The sequence below is a fragment of the Dreissena polymorpha genome, chromosome 3 (assembly GCF_020536995.1).
Source record: "Dreissena polymorpha isolate Duluth1 chromosome 3, UMN_Dpol_1.0, whole genome shotgun sequence".
Lineage (NCBI taxonomy): Eukaryota > Metazoa > Mollusca > Bivalvia > Myida > Dreissenidae > Dreissena > Dreissena polymorpha.
This window is the reverse complement of record NC_068357.1, coordinates 134,575,550-134,596,506: the sequence shown is the minus strand read 5'-3', so window position 1 is coordinate 134,596,506 and position 20,957 is coordinate 134,575,550. Positions and strand designations below refer to the sequence as shown.

Genomic DNA, 20,957 nt, shown 5'->3' with positions numbered 1-20,957 from the left:
TGAAACTTCAAAGATACATTGATCATGACTCACAGATAACCCCTATTGATTTTCAGGTCACTAGGTCAAAGGTCAAGGTCACGATGACCCTATATAGTAAAATGGTTTCTGGATGATCACTCAAGAACCCTTAGGCCTAGGATCATGAAACTTCATAGGTACATTGATCATAACTCGTAGATGACACCTATCGATTTTCAGGTCACTAGGTCAAAGGTCAAGGTCATGATGACCTGAAATAGTAAAAAGGTTTTCGGATGATAACTCAAGAACGCTTAGGCCTAGGATCATGAAACTTCATAGGTACATTGATCATGACTCGTAGATGACCCCTATTGATTTTCAGGTCACTAGGTCAAAGGTCAAGGTCATGGTGACCAGAAATAGTAAAATGGTTTCCAGATGATAACTCAAGAACGCTTATGCCTAGGATCACGAAACTTCATAGGTACATTGATCATGACTCGAAGATGACCCCTATTGATTTTCAGGTCACTAGGTCAAAGGTCAAGGTCATGATGACCTGAAATAGTAAAATGGTTTCTGGATGATAACTCAAGTAGGCTTATGCCTAGGATCATGAAACTTCATAGGTACAATGATCATGACTCGCAGATGACCCCTATTGATTTTCAGGTCACTAGGTCAAAGGGTAAGGTCAGGCTGACCTGAAATAGTAAAATGGTTTCTGGATGATAACTCAAGAACGCTTATGCCTAGGTTCATGAAACTTCATAGGTATATTGATCATGACTCGCAGATGACCCCTATTGATTATCAGGTCACTAGGTCAAATGTCAAGGTCACAGTGCCAAAAAACGTATTCACACAATGGCTGTCAAGGTCACGGTGACTCAACTTAGAAAAATGGTTTCCGGATGATAACTCAAGAATGCTTACACCTAGGATCATGAAACTTCATAGGTACATTGATCATGACTTGCAGATGAAATAATGATGAAACTTGACCAGGATGTTTGTCTGGACAATATCTAGGTCAAGTTTGACATTTGGTAAAGATTGAATGAACCGACTCCTCTCAGGTGAACGAACTAGGGCCATCTTGGCCCTCTTGTTCTGATTTTCACTGCAGTTGTAATAGCATTGTTATAATGAAACAAATCCGAATGTATGCCTGTGTATTGTGACGCAATGTAATGTATGCCAGCCATTTATATGTTCTTAAAATATTTTAATTGCTGGGAAGACAAATGTTTTCTTACTAATCACTGAATGTTTCCCTTACTTTACGTCATAAACAGACAGCAATGTCAATATCACAATAACATTAAACAAACTTTGATTTTGAAATGTTAGAAAATTGGGTTTGGTAGATTGATTTTTATTTGTATTGGATGATGTGACATTTTTTATTAGACGCAGAATAAATATTAATGTTAATCAATACCAAAGCGGGTATGCCTTGAAGGTGGGAGTCCATAGCCAGCTATTGACAAGTATTGATCTCCACTATAATGCTACTATAACTGGTATTGACCTGTATTGATTTATAATTAGAACTACCGGATAGGATATTGAAGTGGGTGACTCAATGTCCTAGACTATGATCATGTCTAGTGCCATTATTGGTTTTCATGGGCTTGACAGTTTCACAATAATCATGAATTCTTCAAATTGTTTACAGTATTAAGTTATTTTGTTTAAAGCATTGAACTAAGTACATGACTGTATTTCAAAAGGGTTTGGGATTAAATGCAATTTTAAAATAATGAACACATAATTTATTCTATAGAAAATGAAGTACATTTTGAATGTTATGTTCAATTGTTTGTGAATCTGTACACATTGCCTATCGGCCCTATCTACATACATCTATTTGGCTTTTGTGCATTTTTGTCACAACTAGCTCATGGTGAGCTTCTGTAAAGCCTTTTTATTCATTGTTCAGTGTCATCAGCATTTGCAGCAAAAAACACTCGAGCTTGAATAAATTGCCCTAAATTCATGAAATTTTGTCATAACACTTGCGGCACTGATACCTTGGCAGTGTTTAAAACTGGGTTATTTGTGGTCAAAAAATAGGTCACCATATCAAGTTAAAGGAAAAGCGTATGAAAACTCTTAAGAGATAGCATTTATTGCCCAATCTTCAAAAACTAGACAACTAGGTAAAACAAAAAAAGACTTGATAATTCTAGAGGCCACTCTTATTGCACCATTCCTTGGGGTCTCAGAAGGCAACCTTAGAACCTTCGGACCTCTTCTTTAATGATGCTAAATTAAAAAACTGTGCAAGCTTTCTTTATAGTGGCTCAATATCCATTGTCATAGGCAGAGGGTTTAGATTGGCGTTGTCCATCCATCAGTCTGTCCGTCCGTCTCTTACAAAACCATTTAGAGCTATATTTATGAAACTTTAAAAGATATCAACATGAAACAAGTCTTCAACATGAAACTCAGTGGATGTATTGATTTGGAATTGCCTTGCTTAAGAACCATAACCCTTCTCTTTCTTAATTATTAAAGAGTAAATGTCGTTTGTTGTTTTTGTAAGATGGAACTTTTGGGGCCATATCTCAGATACGATACAACATTTCAACATGAAACTTCTTGGGTGTGTAGGAATCAATGCATAGTTCCTACAGTCGTATTTTCAACCAATCAAATAGCGGTACTGTATTCGCTGCCAGGCAGCTTGTTGCTACCGGTTCACACACCATTCGTTAAATCGAAAGTGAAAAGTGTTTCTAACGAAAGTATTAATCAAATAATTTCAAAATGTACAGGCACCGCAGTAGTCTATCAAAGCACATGTTTTACATAAAAAACCAACTATTAATAAAGATGTTACCAATAACAATGAATACTTTTTAAATCATTGAATAATCATAATAACTCACCCAACTTTACAACTGCAGTGTGATTCTGTAATCTTTTGATTGGACAAATCGATGTTTAAACGATGTGATTTTTCATTTTTCGGCATTGATCTCGAGTAGTCATCGACGACACGCACACAGTTTTCTTCATTAAAAATCTTTATATAATGAATGTATCTTTGAGTGTAATAATTAAGACCTCTATTTAAAATTCTATCTGCTAGTTTATCATAATTTGGTAGGAATTTAACTGAAATATTGTCAGAAATATTAACAAGCGTATCAGATGCTTCAGCAGTGCTCCAGCTAGGCCTAAATCGAAGGGCGCCGCGCCCTGCCCTCCCGAACCTCCGCCCTGCCCCCCCGAACCTCCGCCCTGCCCCCCCCCCCCCCTCAAAAAAAAAAAAAAAAATTTTTTTTTTTTTTTGTTTTTTTTTTTTTTTACATATGATAATTCATAAATCTCTTATTACATTGTTGTTAGTTTAATCCTCATTGTAGACATTATATTTGCATGGTTTAATAATAATGGGAATAATACAATTATTTATAACATATAAATTAACATGCAATAGAAAGCATTCCAGAAACACCCGCGCGCTCGAACGTGCCCTTTTCACAAAATACTGCGCGTCAAAAGTGCCCTTTTCACAAAATACTGCGCGTCGAAAGTGCCCTTTTGACAAAAAAGCCACCCTGCCCTTTTCAAATTCTAGCTGGAGCACTGTTCAGCATCAGCGGATGCCATTTTGGATGTAGCGTGTCAGTGTTTTTTTTTCAGTTTTGGGGGAAGGGGGTCGACGCCCCTGAGAGGGGGAAAATTCGCGCGTAAATGGGGAAAAGGGGGAAATTTCTCTGCTAAGCTAGTAACAGTACAAAATAAAGTTTTAACACTATAATTCACCAGGAAGAAAAACATAATTCAAACTCTTTTATTCATTAACATGTTATGTTCATGTTCAAAGTTCAACATTTCTGGGATTCTCAACGAATTTATCAATTATTCTGGTGACCTCCTCGATCTTCACCAAGTCTCTCCGTGTGCAGACAAAGTCTGATCAGGGACTTCAGTGTAGCTTCCCCAAGCCTGTTTCTTTGTGGCGTGCAAAGCAGGTTGAGCAAACTAAACAGTCTTTCAACACTCTCTTGACCGGACGTTTCTGGTGTTTCACTGCCGGCATTTGAAGAAGACTGACTTTTAAGTTGTACTTGTTTGAAAAGAATATCAATTTATTTTTAAGTTAAAACAGATTTGTCAATTTTTTTACGATAGCTTTCGTTGTTGTGCGACATGTTGGAATACGTATGGTTTGCGGTAGATGTCGTAAAGCGAAAGTCGTGATAGTGAACTACGTACGGTTTGCGGTAAAGGCTAAAATAAAGTAAACACGCGGATGCAGTTCAGGAAAATTGTAGTAAATTCGTTACGAAAGACTTATTTAAATGAGGTATTGATTAAAATTGAATAACACTTCCGAGAGGGGAATTTTAAAAATATTTGGGGGAAAAATATATACTCTAAAGATGGGGGAATGGGGCCGAATAACGCCGAATATTTCATATAAAAAAAACACTGCGTGTGAAGCGTGGCAACAATCACTAAGGACGGGTCAGTGAGCGGAACTACGCATAGGAAGCAGTGCCATGCAAAAGAACCATATCCCTACACTTTCTTAACTGAGAGTTATTGCACTTTGTTGTTTTTGTACGATTTTACTTTTCTAGGCTTTATCCCAGATAGGCTACAAGATTTCAACCTGAAACTTCATAGGTGTATAGATATCAATTTGCACCCATCCACAACGAAAATTAATTTGGCAAGGGATATGAATTCACTTAATTATTTTTTATGATTATACCGTATATCAAGGGATTTGTACCCATCCATAAACAAAATTTATTTGGTGATGGATATAAATTCTAAGAATTTGCTGGTTCTGTATAAAATCTTCTTTATTTACATATATAAAAGGCATATAAAAATGGTAATCTATTTAAATCTGAAAGTGTTTAATTTACCTTTTAAACAATAGTGAATAATTTATTATGGTTGGTAAATATGACAAACAATGCCAATAACCTCATTATCCATGGTTATAACTGGGTGAATATGCAGAAAGTGAGCTTGGCCAAAGTAATTTAAGACATGTTATTGTTCTGTTATCAGTGTCTATCCAGATATTTTTTCCAATTTGAAAGATTATTCAAGTTTGACCTGATTATGGTATTTGAACTTGAAATTGAAAAGCAAAATTTATAAATTAGCAAGTGTTCTAGATAACCTAGCAAGTGGTGAGAAAATTATAAAAGAATTGCATGAAAAAGCAGGAATCTGCTTCAATTAAAATAACTGGAGGTTTGATATATTTTACTACATTGTACAGTTTAGCAATTAAAAGGCAGATAAATATTTAAGATTAATATATTAACTCCCCTCAGTATATACAGTGCATTTCATCATTAACCCTTTGCATGCTGGGAAATTTGTCATCTGCTAAAATGTTGTCTGCAGAATTTCTAAAATTAGCATTTTCTTCTATTTTTTCAAAGAATACTATCAGAATAGCAAACAGTTTGGATCCTGATGAGACGCCACGTTCTGTGGCGTCTCATCTTGATCCAAACTGTTTGCAAAGGCCTTTAAAATTCGGTTCCCGCACTGAAAGGGTTATGTGCAATGATAATCCCAAAGCAAACCCATTTATTGCGTAAATACTACTGCAAGAAGGGAAACTATGTAAGAATGGTTTGTCTTATTTCAATCATTTCTTTATACTGATTGTATTATGCATGATTGATGTACACTGTATTTGCCAAAAAAATATATATGTTTAAACTAATGATATTAAGTTTGTTTTATATTTTGCTGATACGTGTTATCTTCTGTGAGATTCTATTTTCGTAATGTTCAGCTTTAAATCAAACTTTAAATTGATCAGAATCATTTTATTTTCAGCTCACCTGAGCGCAACTTGCTCACCTGAGCACAACTTGCTCTAAGTGGGCTTTTTTGCTTGTTTTTTGTTTGTCGTTTGTCATGTGTTTTGTTATGTAAATATGATCCTTGTGAACACACTAGAGGTAACATTTAATTCCTAATCTTAATGACACATGGTCTGAACAAATCGTCCCAATGATCTCTTGACCAAATTCAAACTGGTTGACATGGAGTTAAACACTAGATCACTAGTAAGGAAAAAGCTTTTGAACACTTAACATTTTCCACCAATCAAAATGAAACAAGTTCAGGTAAGGTAAACTTATGATACCTCTGTCAAGTTTAAAACACGGCTATGTGCTGTCAAAACTAAATGACCAAAAAGCTTTTGGAAAATTGGATAATTAACTCTTTCAGTGCTGGAACCGAATTTTGAAGGCTTTTGCAAACAGTTTGGATCCAGATGAGACGCCACAGAACGTGGCGTCTCATCAGGATCCAAACTGTTTGCTATTCTGATAGTACTCTTTGAAAAAAATCGAAGAAAATGCTAATTTTAGAAATTCAGCAGACGGCATTTTAGCAGACAACAAATTTCCCAGCATGCAAAGGGTTAAAAGCTTTTGAGTTAGAAAAAAGTAGTCACAATTAGGATTACATTTTACCAAGTTGGAAACTGGGTCAAGTGTGTGAAAACCTATAAAGTCAAGGGATTAAGTCTATTCCATGCATTGAAAACCCTTTGGCCTTTAGTTGGGGAAGTTTTTTATATATGGCTTGTCTTAAAACATATCAACAAATATCTTTAGGCTGAGTTAAAAAATGATTATGGTTTGTTATAAAACAATGTCAAGTATATGGGCAGTTTTCCTTGTACGTCTATTGTGAATGCTTTGATCACTACCTGTGAACAATTTTGTTCCTTGGGGCGTCTGGTGAGCGCTCTTGTTCAAACTTTCTTCACATAAGTGTACAAAACTTTTCTAATAGTGTTAAAACTTCATGCAACATTTCTGTTGGAATGGTCTAGCTCATTAAGTTTATGACCAGTACTCTGTACATGTTATTAGATTCTTGAACATGTGTAGTTAAAAGTATTCACTTTTTTATCCATTTGACATTTATCTTTTAGTACTGATAATTTAAATGACAGTAATTTTCTCAATCAACCAAAATAACTCAACAAAAAGTCTATATAATAATTCAGAGTGTGTTTATTGGATTAAAAAACAACAACAACAAAGAAACATTTAAATTCAGTTATTGTATTTCTTGTTTATATGATTTATTATGTGTAATTTCAATTTATATGCTTTAAAGATATTTGTAAATGCCAAAGAATGAAATAAATGTTCAAATAAGAAATAATAACAAAAACAGCTAATTTAATACTAGGTAAGAATAATAAAGAATGCCATTCCAACATTAAAAAGGAAAGGTCCCAATCAAGTACATGTTGTCTGAGTGCAAACAAAATTGTATGGACACACACATTAAAATATTGTGTCAAAGGTTTTATCGGTAGATTTTCAATTTTAAATATGTTTGCTAACAATTCTGTTTGATCAGAATCAACAGTCAGTATATGTTACAGAGTGCCAAAAACCCCTGAAGGAAAATTGCGAATTGTTTGTATTTTGGTTTACTTTTAGGATTATAACAAATACCACAACGCTTTGTCTTGCATTGTTTTTAATACCCCAAGGGGATGCAGTACACAGTAGTGTGGTATTAATTATTGATTATAAGTTGATTGTAGCAGATTTTCATTGATGTGAAATAGTGACATGTCCAGCATGTCTAGGCAGGGTACGTAGGAGGTGAGAAAGTTTGTCTCAGCTTGTTGAAGAACATTCAGTTAAATACACTGGTTTAGATAATGTTTGTCATTGGATTTAGTTTTTTCATTGGTGTTGAATATTGGTTTTTCTGTTAAAAGTGAAATAGGTAACAAGGAAAGGAATCACAGGGAAATAGATAAACATTCTTTTGTAAGTATATATTTATTTAATTTAATGTATAGATTATCACTGAAATATTTGTTTGTGATAGTTATTTTTTATTTTACTGTTTAAATAATTTTGTGTGTAAACAAGGTCTATTTATTTATTGTATTTAATTTTAAGCCATTATTTGTTATGGATCGAATTTTTAGGACAGTATATGACTGAGAAAATGTGTACGTTCTAGTCTCATACTTTAAAAGAGTTGGATACCTAATAATATTTTCTAAAGGAATAATTAAATATCAATTTCCCTTCATATCATCTTTTTTATTATGCAAGTTTTTTTTATTAAATAACAGCAATATTAATAACAACAAGCAAATTTGTTAATTGATATCCACTGGCAAATAAATTTTGTTTATAGATGGGTGCAAGTCCCTTGATATACAATGTAGGGTATAATCATAAAAAATAATTAAGTGTAGGGTACTTGTTTTAAGCGAGGCTGTTTTTGGAGAAAACCCGAGCTATTGTCATAGCCAGCTCGTCCGCCGTCTGCCGTAGGCGTCCTGCTAAAACCTTAACATTGGCTCTAAAATCAAAGTGCTTCCATCTACAACTTTGAAACTTCATATGTAGATGCACCTTGATGAGTTCTACACGCCACACCTATTTTTGGGTCACTAGGTCAAAGGTCAAGGTCACTTTGACCTCTAATATCAAACTTTAACATAGGCTCTAAAATCAAAATACTTCCACCTACAACTTTGAAACTTCATATGTAGTTGCACCTTAATGAGTTTTACATGCCACACCCATTTTTGGGTCACTAAGTCAAAGGTCAAGGTCACTGTGATCTCTAATATTAAACTTTAACAAAAACCTTAACATTGCCTCTAAAATCAAAGTGTTTCCACCTACAACTTTGAAGCTTCATATGTAGATGCACCTTGATGAGTTCTACATGCTACACCCATTTTGGGTCACTAGGTCAAAGGTCAAGGTCACTGTGACCTATAACACAAAAAAAATATTCTGACAATATATAATATGCAGTGCTCTTTTACGCTTTGCAATTCTACTCATTGATATCTATCTATACACAAATGAAGCTTTATGTTGAAATCTTGAAGCGTATCTGAGATATACCTCAAAGTTACAAAAAACAAACAAGGGCAAGAACTGTTAGTTAAGAAAGTGTAGGGTTATGGTTCTTGTGCATGGCACTTCTTCCCATTAATTTCTACACATCCATGAAGTTTTATGTTGAAATATTGTGTCGTATCTGATGTATAGCCCAGAAAAGTTACATCAACTAAAAACAAAAACAAAGGACAATAACTTTTATTAAAGAAAGTGTAGGGTTAATGTTCTTGTGCATGACACTTCTCCTCATTGATATGTATACAACTATGAAGTTTCATGTTAATATCTTATGCAGTTTCTGGGATATATAGCCTTTAACTTTTTGTGACGGACGGACAGACTGCCTTGGGCAATAACAGCAAATGCGAAGACTGGTATGGAGGCACACTGTCTATAATGGAATAAGACCCATTTTTGAATGACATTTTACTTTATTTGTCGTGTCTGGTTATGATGTTAAAAGTCCAGGTTGCAGAAAGATCAATTTTTATGCCCCCTTTTCGAAGAAAAGGTGGCATATTCTATAGTGATCAGACTGTCCGTCTGTCTGTCCGTCACTCCATCTGTCTGTCTTTCCGTCACTCTTTGCGTTTAGGTTTCGAAAAATGCTCATAACTTCTATGTCCCTTGAGATATAACCTTCATATTTCAGGCCTTTTCCGTTCCATTTTGGGAAAACGCGACACTGGAATTTTTGGAATTTCGCGTCGTGAAAAACCCCATTTTGGGAAAAAATAATCGCAAAACTGGCTCAATTGGGAAAAATAATCGCATGTAAATAGTGTTTCTTATATTTCAAAAAAGTCGTTAACTGGTAAATAACGACTTTTTGATAACAAATTATTAAAATGTTACAAATTATTATGAACATGTGTGATAAAGGCAGGTTTGTTATCTGATTTTTTGGAAAAGGCCTGGCCTTTTTTAGTCGCGCGAAACGCCGGATTTCAGGGAAAATAAGGAAAGTCTTAAATAATCAATTTCACATATTTTTACCAGGTTTTCCGAAGGAAAAAACTGGTTATTAGATTGGCGAATGCGGGCCGGCAGGCTGGCTGGCTGGCTGGCTGGCTGGCGGGCGGGCGGAACAAGCTTGTCCGGGCCATAACTATGTTGTTCATTGTCATTGTTCACCATCATTGGACAGTGTGTCACGCGAAATAATTTCATCGATATCTCCAAGGTCAAGGTCACACTTTGAGTTCAAAGGTCAAAATTGGCAATAAATGAGCTTGTCTGGGCCATAACTATGTCATTCATTGTGAGATTTTACAATTATTTGGCACATTTGTTCACCATCATGGGACGGTGTGTCGCACGAAAGAATCACGTCAATATCTCCAATGTCAAGGTCACCACAACTTAAAATAGATTTATCTTGAAACAAACTTACAAAGGGGGTTAATTTTGTTTGTTCATTTCAAAAGTTTGAGTTGTCTCCCTTAATCAGGTTTTTTTTCACAATGAAAACCTGGTTTTGTGACAATTTTGTCCCTTGTTCTATTTTCTACTCTGGATCAGGTTAGCTTAAATATTTAAAGGTTAAAAAAAAAGTGTTTTTTTTGTTTGTTTTTTTTGAATTGGGAATTTTTTATCAATTGGGATAAAAACAACCAGATTTGCATTGGGAATGGGGCCGAATTTCCGACCCGTGGCATAGGGTGGAAAAGGCCTGTATTTGGTATGCATGTGTATATGGACAAGGCCTTTTCATACGCACAACATTTTTTACCCCTGTTACCTTGATCTTGAACTTAGGGTCCGCATTTAGGTTTCGAAATCTGCGTTCAGGTTTCGAAAAATGCTGATAACTTCTATGTCCCTGGAGATGTAACCTTCATATTTGGTATGCATGTGTATATGGACAAGGCCTTTCCATACGCACACAAAATTTTACCCCTGTGACCTTGACCTTGAACTTAGGGTCCGCGTTTAGATTTCCAAATCTGCGTTTAGGTTTCGAAAAATGCTCATAACTTCTATGTCCCTTGAGATATAACCTTCATATTTGGTATGCATGTGTATATGGACAAGGCCTTTCCATACGCACAAAATATTTTACTCCTGTGACCTTGACCTTGAACTTAGGGTCCGCGTTTAGGTTTCAAAATCTGCGTTTATGTTTTGAAAAATGCTCATAACTTCTTTGTCCCTTGAGATATAACCTTCATATTTGGTATGCATGTGTATAGGGACAAGGCCTTTCCATTGGCACACAAATTTTGACCCCTGTGACCTTGAACTTGAACTTAGGGTCTGCGTTTAGGTTTTTGAAATCTGTGTTTAGGTTTCGAAAAAAGCTCATAACATCTATCAAGCGTTTATAAGGGGCATAAGTCATTCTATGGTGACAGCTCTTGTTTATTCACAGCCATTGATTAAAGCCAATATTTTGTTGTGCTGGTAAAATTGAAACTTTCAGTGGAAAATGGGTATAACAACCTTAATAATGTGTGTTCAGCAAGTATTTCACCCTGGGTGTCATTTCTGAATGTGCCAGCTCAGCAAGATTATGTGCCTCAATGATTTCTTTCCATCATGTTATTTTAAGAAACATTCAAGGGGAATGGTATTTTTTTTCCTGTTAAAACATATGTGAAATAAAAAGCAAACACAGATAATCAATATCTTATGTTTGTTCTATTGATTTCAGATTAACATTATATGAACATCTTAATGCTATTTTTTGATTTTGTTAAAAGCAAACCATGCATGTTTTTAGTGTTTAAGTATGAAGTTTGCTAAAACTGTTAGTTATGTTTAAGTTATTGTGTTTTGTTTAATATATGACTTTTTTGGACAGCATGTTTTTCTTTACTTTTTTCTAATTTTAATAAGAATTTATTGATTAACCAAAGGTCTTTTTTGATTTCAGAGATTTAAAGGAAGACATATTGACACAGATGTTCTAACTATTATCTCCGAGACATCAACCAATGGGATTTCAGCTTCACTGACCAAATAGGAGCTTTTGGAGTGTCAAACAATACTTATCAAGGTAATTATTTGTTTGAACATTTGAGCTGCGTCTTGCAGAAATGTGTCTTATGCCATATGTGCCAGGCGTAGGTCCTGACCAGCCTGCGCATGTAAGTGACCTTGTCTGCTATAAAGTCATTGTGGTCTCATAAGCTGACAGGCGTAGGTCCTGACCAGCCTGCGCATGTAAGTGACCTTGTCTGCTATAAAGTCATTGTGGTCTCATAAGCTGACAGGCGTAGCTCCTGACCAGCCTGCGCATGTAAGTGACCTTGTCTGCTATAAAGTCATTGTGGTCTCATAAGCTGACAGGATAGCTCCTGACCAAACCGCGAGAATACACAGACTGGAGCTACTCCGAACACATATGGTTAGAGACCCTTATTTGCATGACATAACTAATTTATAGTGAATCATTCTTTTAATCACATTTCTCCATTAGTTTTAAAAAGAGCATCAGCAATTTGTGAACAGTCTAATTGATATTAATACTATTAAGTTGTGTTTATTGTCTCATAATACATGCTCCTAATGAATTGTATCAACCTTGTAACATAATTTGTGTGTGTTTTTTTCCTTTCAAAATTAAAACTTAACAAAATGTTTTAAAATATTTGACGAATTCAAGCTTCCTAAGGTTCCTTCCTAGCATTGAGTAGCATATATTGCAGAGAATAACAGAGCCATGCTCTGTGAGAAAGCGGTTTAATGCTTTTGCGTCAAGTGTCTTCCCAGATTAGCCTGTTCAGTCTGCACAGGCTAATCCGGGACGATACTTTCTGCCTTAACTAAATTTTTGCTAAGAAGAGACGTTTAAAACAGAAAATACCATAAAAGCGGAATGTGTCGTCTCAGAGTAGCCTGTGTGGACTGCACAGGCTTATCTGGGATGACACTTTACTCACATGCATTAAATCCTCTTTTCACAGAGCAAGGCCCAACAGATCTGTAATTGAGCCTTGCACTGGGAAAAGTGTGCTTAATGCATTTGCATAAATAGTCCCAGTTTAAGAACAACACATTCCGCCTAGATTGAATTCTTGTTTCAAAGAGACTTTAAAGTTCTGAAAAAGTTGAAAGGGTAGACCTTTACAAGGCTGTGCAGACTGCATAGGCTAATATAGGATGATTATTTTTATTTAGGCCTTAATAGTAAGTAAGTAAGTGATAGTAATTAATGAAGACAAGTAAGCAGTTAGCTTCAGCAATTGAATCTGGCACACATAATCTCATGTTTCATGGAGTATGAGTATCAAAATAGCTGAGCAACAAAGATGATTATGGTGTTACATGATAGTATAACTTTCATTTATTATCCCCACGCTTTTTGAAAAAAAGGTGGGGATATTGTGGTGATCTCCGCCGTCCGTCCGTCCGTCCGTCCGTCCGTCTGTCCGTCCGTCCTGGCCACTATCTCCTCCTACACTAAAAGCACTAGAACCTTGAAATTTACACACATGGTAGCTATGAGCATATGTGCGATCCTGCACTATTTGGAATTTTGATCTGACCCCTGGGTCAAAAGTTATAGGGGTTGGGGTGGGGCCGCGTCAGAAATTATCACTCATTTTTTTAGGTTATTTTACATTTACTTCTTTATTTCTACACCGATTCACTTCAAATTGATACTGGACCTCACCTATGACAATACGGTCAGTCTCAACCATGCATGGCCCCATTCCCAACCCTGGGGCGCCCCGCCCACATAGGCCACACCCACCAAAAATTTCCATTTACTATAATTTTTTCATTTCTACACGGATTCACTTCAAATTGATACTGAACTTTTGTTATGACATTAGGGTCAATCTCAACTATGCATGGCCCCAATCCCAACCCTGGGGCGCCCGCCCACATAGGCCACACCCACCAAAAAATTCCATTTACTATAATTTTTTCATTTCTACACGGATTCACTTCAAATTGATACTTAACTTCTCTTATGACATTAGGGTCAATCTCAACTATGCATGGCCCCATAACCAACCCTGGGGCCCCGCCCACATAGACCACACCCACCCAAAATTGCCTTTACTATAATTTCTTCATTTCTACACCGATTCACTTCAAATTGATATTGAACTTCTCTTATGACAATACAGTCAATCTCAACTATGCATGGCCCCATTACCAACCCTGGGGCGCCCCTCCCACATAGACCACACCCACCCAAAATTGCCTTTTACTATAATTTCTTCATTTCTACACCGATTCACTTCAAATTGATACTGAACCTCTCTTATGACAATACGGTCAATCTCAACTATGCATGGCACAATTACCAACCCTGGGGCGCCCTGCCCACATATGTCACACCCACCCAAAATTGCCTTTTACTATAACTTCTTCATTTCTACACCAATTCACTTCTAATTGATGATGAACTTCTCTTATGACAATACGGTCAATCTCAGCTATGCATGGCCCCATTACCAACCCTGGGGCACACCTAGGTCAAACATTCGGCGTGGGGATACGCGTCGGCCTCTGCCGCGCCATTTCTAGTTTTATAACTTCATTTATTTCATTTAAAAGTGGGTTAATCTTGAGAAAAAAATTGCTTTTCATTAGCAAATGTATCAGAGATGCTGGCTGCATGCTATTTGTTTTTGCAGAGGAATTGTTCAATACAATCTGGTGCAATTAATGTAGCATATTTTATGCTACACCTCTGACATGTCAAACATTGTTTGCAAAAGGTTTGCATACAATTATTACCTCACTCATTTGCTCTGTAATAGTGTATTTTAGTCAGTATTATGACTGGGTCAGAACTTCTTACTTGTATTATTTTACATGTAGTAAATTCTTAATGTATTGAGACCAATTACCGCAATTTCAATTCAGGTTAAACAATCTAATAAATGGTCATTGATGTTTGTGGAAAAAAAATGGTTTGGTGCATTTGCGTTGAGGATCCTCCTAGATAAGCCTGTAAAGTCCACACAGTCTAATATGGGACTAAAATACCTACATGTAACACACATGCAGATTTTCCCATAGTCTGAGACCAGCTCAAATCTAATTTGAAGCCATTTATCTTACATGAGTATATCCAGAAGCTTAATGGTGTTTGACTTTCTGATACAAAGATTTCATTAAATAGGCTTGTAAACATTCTCTTATAAATTCTTCTGAATATGTAACTGTTAATGATCATGAGGACTTTGTGGTTTAGCCCCATATAATAAAATGAATTTTATCTCAGATTGCAATACGGTAATTATTTTCTTAGTATATATATTATATTGAGGTGTATGTGTTATAATATTGATTTTTTTTTGGCGAATTCTGATCTCTTACAGACATGGCGAAAGACCGTCACAGTTTACAGGCCAAACTGGTCTACCAGGCGAAAAAATTCACAGGCCAGTTGAAATTTTCACAGGCCTCAATTTTAAGTGTTTGACCGGGGAATGCATAGAGCCATTAGTCTGGGGAGTGCATAGAGCCTCATAGTCTCAGCATGGCAAAGTAAATTCACATAAGGGCAAACATAAGCATGAAAATTTGATTTGGGGAAGTAAATTAAGCGTGTTAGTTTCAGTTTGTAGATATATTTACGCATTAAACATATATATACTTGATTGTTGTCAATGTATTTAGCCAAGAGTAATTAATATATTAAATAAGTTTACCTTTAAATATCCATTTAACTAACATGCCATTACAGTAAACTGTATGAAGTGGCAAACATAATAAAGCAAAATATGCACATGAATCTGATTAAACACAGATCCACATATAATATAAATCAAATCATGTTTGTCTTTTTTTGCAGTTTCGAACATTAATCCTGTAACTGTTAGATGTATTTTTCTTCGCGAGTAGACTTCATTCCGATTTTCAAACACTTGCTCTGTGACATTCAGTACATACATTTCCCCAAAAAAGTTTTATTTGTATCAAAAACGTATGCTCCATCGTAGAATGGCACGCGCTTTTCATTAATCCATACTAATTATATGTTGTTCGTCGTTAATTCGATTGTTATTTGTCCTTTTCGCTGAGCACCGTTATTTCTTTTTATTGTCAGCCATCTAAGATCATGTTAGCAACGACCTTAAACTCGTATATGTCCGACTATTTTTGCGAACCAATAGTTAAGTATTATGTCGTTCGGCGAGACGCTTCGTTTACGTTTTGAATCACTTTCGGAATTTATCGATGCAGTTTGTTACGAAATTCAATGAATTATGTCCGGAAATATCATGAGTCGGTAATCACGAAATAATGTAGTTGTGAAAACTGCAAGAGGGTTACACTCTTTTGAAGCAAAAATCGCTGGCCAGTAAGGCCGACGATTTTGCATTTCGACGTCGGCCTTTTTAAATGTTCGTCGGCAATGGCTGACGGGCCGACGGGCTTTCGCCATGTCTATCTCTTAAAGATGTTGCCCTTGTAGGCTTTTTGTGACATTTTCTTTTTAGCTGTAGCTTTCAAGTTTTCAGTCTTTTTAAGCAGCATAATAATTATTTCTTGTGATATGAAATGTAAACGAGGTGACGTTGTGACGTTAGTTGTTGATTGTTAAATGAATGCTATTTTCTATAGCCCACGTTCAATCTTTGCATTTTTGTATGTCTTTAAATTGTGTTTCCATAGTTACTAGTGTCTACATGTATATTATTGTATACCGGTAAACATAAATATGTCAACTGATTACTAATATTGTAAATTATATGGGAGGAAATTTTACTTTTTAACAGTTTGTATTGCAATCTTAAGTCCTAAGGTAATTGTAAAAAAGTATTACTTTTTAATCAAAACACATTCATGCTCAAAGTTATTTATCAAAGAATTAAAAACCTTAACGTGTTTGGTAATTGATTAACACAAATCTAGCTCCTGGATATTTGTGGACTTGCTTTGCCCATAATTTACCTTGATACAATCAGGAACAAAAAGGATCAATAAACATTATGGAATATGATTCTTTGTATTCCGTTTGTAATGATTGTTAAGAAAGAATATCATACTAAATCCTTTGTTGCTCTGACATAAAATATGTAGAGGTTTGATATAGATTTATAGATTTCTTATCATTTTGCTGGAAAGGCTTTTATCTATTCTCTAGTGGTATTGAATGACAATTCAATTATATTCAAAGAATTTTCAGCAGATTGAAAGTATAACATGTTTTCCATCAGTTAGATGTATTTGCACAGATTGAGCACATACATTTTCTATTACATATCTGAAAAGAAAGTTAAAAAAATATTAAAGGGGCCTTTTCACAGATTTTGGCATGTTTATCCCCACGCTTTTTGAAAAAAAGGTGGGGATATTGTGGTGATCTCCGCCGTCCGTCCGTCCGTCCGTCCGTCCGTCTGTCCGTCCGTCCTGGCCACTATCTCCTCCTACACTAAAAGCACTAGAACCTTGAAATTTACACACATGGTAGCTATGAGCATATGTGCGACCCTGCACTATTTGGAATTTTGATCTGACCCCTGGGTCAAAAGTTATAGGGGTTGGGGTGGGGCCGCGTCAGAAATTATCACTCATTTTTTTAGGTTATTTTACATTTACTTCTTTATTTCTACACCGATTCACTTCAAATTGATACTGGACCTCACCTATGACAATACGGTCAATCTCAACCATGCATGGCCCCATTCCCAACCCTGGGGCGCCCCGCCCACATAGGCCACATCCACCAAAAATTTCCATTTACTATAATTTTTTCATTTCTACACGGATTCACTTCAAATTGATACTGAACTTTTGTTATGACATTAGGGTCAATCTCAACTATGCATGGCCCCAATCCCAACCCTGGGGCGCCCGCCCACATAGGCCACACCCACCAAAAAATTCCATTTACTATAATTTTTTCATTTCTACACGGATTCACTTCAAATTGATACTGAACTTCTCTTATGACATTAGGGTCAATCTCAACTATGCATGGCCCCATAACCAACCCTGGGGCCCCGCCCACATAGACCACACCCACCCAAAATTGCCTTTACTATAATTTCTTCATTTCTACACCGATTCACTTCAAATTGATATTGAACTTCTCTTATGACAATACAGTCAATCTCAACTATGCATGGCCCCATTACCAACCCTGGGGCGCCCCGCCCACATAGACCACACCCACCCAAAATTGCCTTTTACTATAATTTCTTCATTTCTACACCGATTCACTTCAAATTGATACTGAACCTCTCTTATGACAATACGGTCAATCTCAACTATGCATGGCACAATTACCAACCCTGGGGCGCCCTGCCCACATATGTCACACCCACCCAAAATTGCCTTTTACTATAACTTCTTCATTTCTACACCAATTCACTTCTAATTGATGATGAACTTCTCTTATGACAATACGGTCAATCTCAGCTATGCATGGCCCCATTACCAACCCTGGGGCACACCTAGGTCAAACATTCGGCGTGGGGATACGCGTCGGCCTCTGCCGCGCCATTTCTAGTTTGAAGTTTGTCATTAAATGCTTTCTTTTGATAAATGTAAACATTTGCTCTAAAAAGCTCCAGTAAAAAATCAAGAATAAAATTTAAAAAAAAAAAAGAAAAGAACCCTCAACAGGGCTCGAACCACTGCCCCTGGAATCCTGGCGTAAAAAGCCTCCTACTTAGACCCCTCGACCATTCTTCCGCATACAATGTCAGATGTATTTTATACTATATATAAGCAATCATCGTAGTTTCACAAAATGTAGCGACAACGACAGAACTCTCCAAATTATTCAATCGTTTCGCGTTGCAACGCTTTATAATTTTCAGGTTTTTACATCGTCAAAAGATGCATATAATGTCTAAATTAGAGCATGGTAAATGTTCAGTATTACTGTTTCCTCACAAATATCATAACTAAAACGAAAATTTGCGAATCTGAAACAACTTTTTCAAATTTCGTCAATTTACCAAAACATGAAAAGGCCCCTTTAATACCTATCCATATGCACATTGTCTAAAGTCATACAATTTTATATAAATGAAATATTATTTCACCATCTGCATTTTATAAGTGTAAAAATTGAATACATGACTTCTGCAATGCATGATGAGAAGTTGTTGATATCACTTAAACTTTGATTATGTGCCACACCACTTATACAGATGGTTTATAATTTTGACTTAAAGATATGAATGGAATTAAGTTTATGTGACAAAAATCTGGTTTAAAGCTAGTTGCAACAGGTTATTTAGGTAATAAAAAAAGCATAATGTGTAAAGCTAAGTTTTACCAAAGTTAATTTAAATGAACATAATTATTCATAACAGGAAAGAAATAATTATTTATACTGCCAAATATAACTCTTATTATATATGAAGATTATTAAATCAGGGATATAAAATCATGGTTATCGAAGGTATTTACAATTTTTTCATATTTTCATTGAAATATGAATCAGCAAGCACAAAGTTGTATTAAGCCATAACAGTAATTTCGTTTAGGGTAAAAAATCATTTGATGCATAACATTGTAAGTTTACGTATGTTTTCGCCTGTGGCCAAAATTGAATGCTGTCTTTGCTAAGTTATATTTGTTTTGTTATGTCATCATTATTCAAATTGTGATTTAAGCAAACTTTGTTTAAAACTACACTTGTCCTTTATTTAATTACCATGAATTTTTGCTGAAATCCTTAAAATGACCTATAGCATTCCAAAAACAATTCAGCTTGTTTTATATAACATATATGAAACCTCAGTCCTGCCAAATCGGGTCTTATGCCATATGCAGCCAGGATAGCCCCATATCATTGTCAGGAGCTACCTTGTACACTTAAAACTTATGCAAGGTTTTGCTGTCACATTTGTGGACAGGGTAGCACTAGACCAGAGTGCCCACATGCGCAAGCTAGCCTTGAGCATAGATGGTTGCATATTGCATAATACTCATTTTTAAGCATGATGAGGTACATAATTATGGGCTTTTATGGAAACAATTGTTTTTCTGTGTCAGTTAACCCTTCAATTCCAAAGCCATCACTGGCCAAAAGGCTGAATAATTTTTTTTTGGCATGAGCTTCATTGTACTTGCCATCAAAAAACATTTAGGTGTATACAAAAAAGTAGGAAAACAATGATTCACTAGATAGTGGTGCCAGTGGTTCCGGTTAATTTAAGTGGACTGACATTGTATGGTTTTACTAGCTTTTGTCAGAGTTCTGGTGACTTTTGAATATGCGTTCTATAAAAAAACTTATATTAAACAGTCAGTTTCTTTTGTATTTTCACAAAAAATATATTTAATAGTCAGTTTCTTTTGTATTTTCAGATGAGCCTGTACAGCATGTTTGATGAGCAGACGTGGTCGTATGTCGTGTTCTTTCTTGGAGTTATTGCCCTTGTCCTCTACGCCATGTCCACTTTCTTCATCATCATCTCACAGATAGGGGGGTAAGTCGTCAGTAACGCAAATTGGGGTGGAAGTGATCAGTGTTATTGACCCTGTTCTGTATGCTGGGTCCACTGACTTCATCATCATCTCACAGTTTTGATGGTCAAATAATCAGAGTTAAGTCCTTGCCTTGTATTGCTTGCCTAAAGAGTTTATGTTATTGTTCAATAACCCTTTGGGTTTATTGCAAATGAAATTTTAAAAAATCATGAAAGCAAATGCCAGGTTCACCACAAATGATGCACCATGCCCCTAAAAAATATTTCTACTTCTGAGGATAAATATGTGGCCTATATTCCTTTCCTGGACATTCTAATACAAATAAAGCAGTTGTCCACATACTTATCTCTTACCCCCGAAATAGATAGCAAATGGTTCCATCTGGAAGAAAAGAAACTAACTGCATCTTGTGAAAATGGATCTTATTCCATGTGCCGTAACTGAGCAGTGTGAACTTGAGCCAAGCTGTCTGCTTTCAAGCTAGACAAGGTTTCATGGTCTTATATGTGGACAGGGTAGCAGTCCACACTGTCTGGGCTTGAGCTACGCTAGCTGGCAGCATAGCACATTATACCCATTTTCGCATGACATGGGTCAAAGAAGCGGGCAGCAAGATTTCGTGGTATATGCAGACAAAATATTTCCAGAAAGTGTTTGCAACAGTGTGAACATGCTATTAATGTCTGAAATATATGAGCTTCTTATTTGAGAGTAATCAAACATGGT

At 35.9% G+C, this 20,957-nt stretch overlaps 1 protein-coding gene across 2 annotated transcripts in view; it reads left to right on the top strand.

Moving 5' to 3' along the window:
• The window catches only part of LOC127871555 (ceramide glucosyltransferase-like), a 41,997-nt gene that overhangs the window by 9,571 nt on the left and 11,469 nt on the right, over positions 1-20,957 (top strand). The window contains exons 1-3 of one of the 2 annotated variants that reach the window (XM_052414601.1): positions 7,624-7,769; positions 11,746-11,868; positions 20,109-20,230. In XM_052414601.1, coding sequence (XP_052270561.1) covers positions 20,109-20,230 — 122 coding nt within the window. In that variant the 5' untranslated portion in view covers positions 7,624-7,769; positions 11,746-11,868. Of the gene's footprint in view, positions 1-7,623; positions 7,770-11,745; positions 11,869-20,108; positions 20,231-20,957 lie in introns of those variants that run through there. The other variant, XM_052414600.1, reaches the window with a different exon arrangement.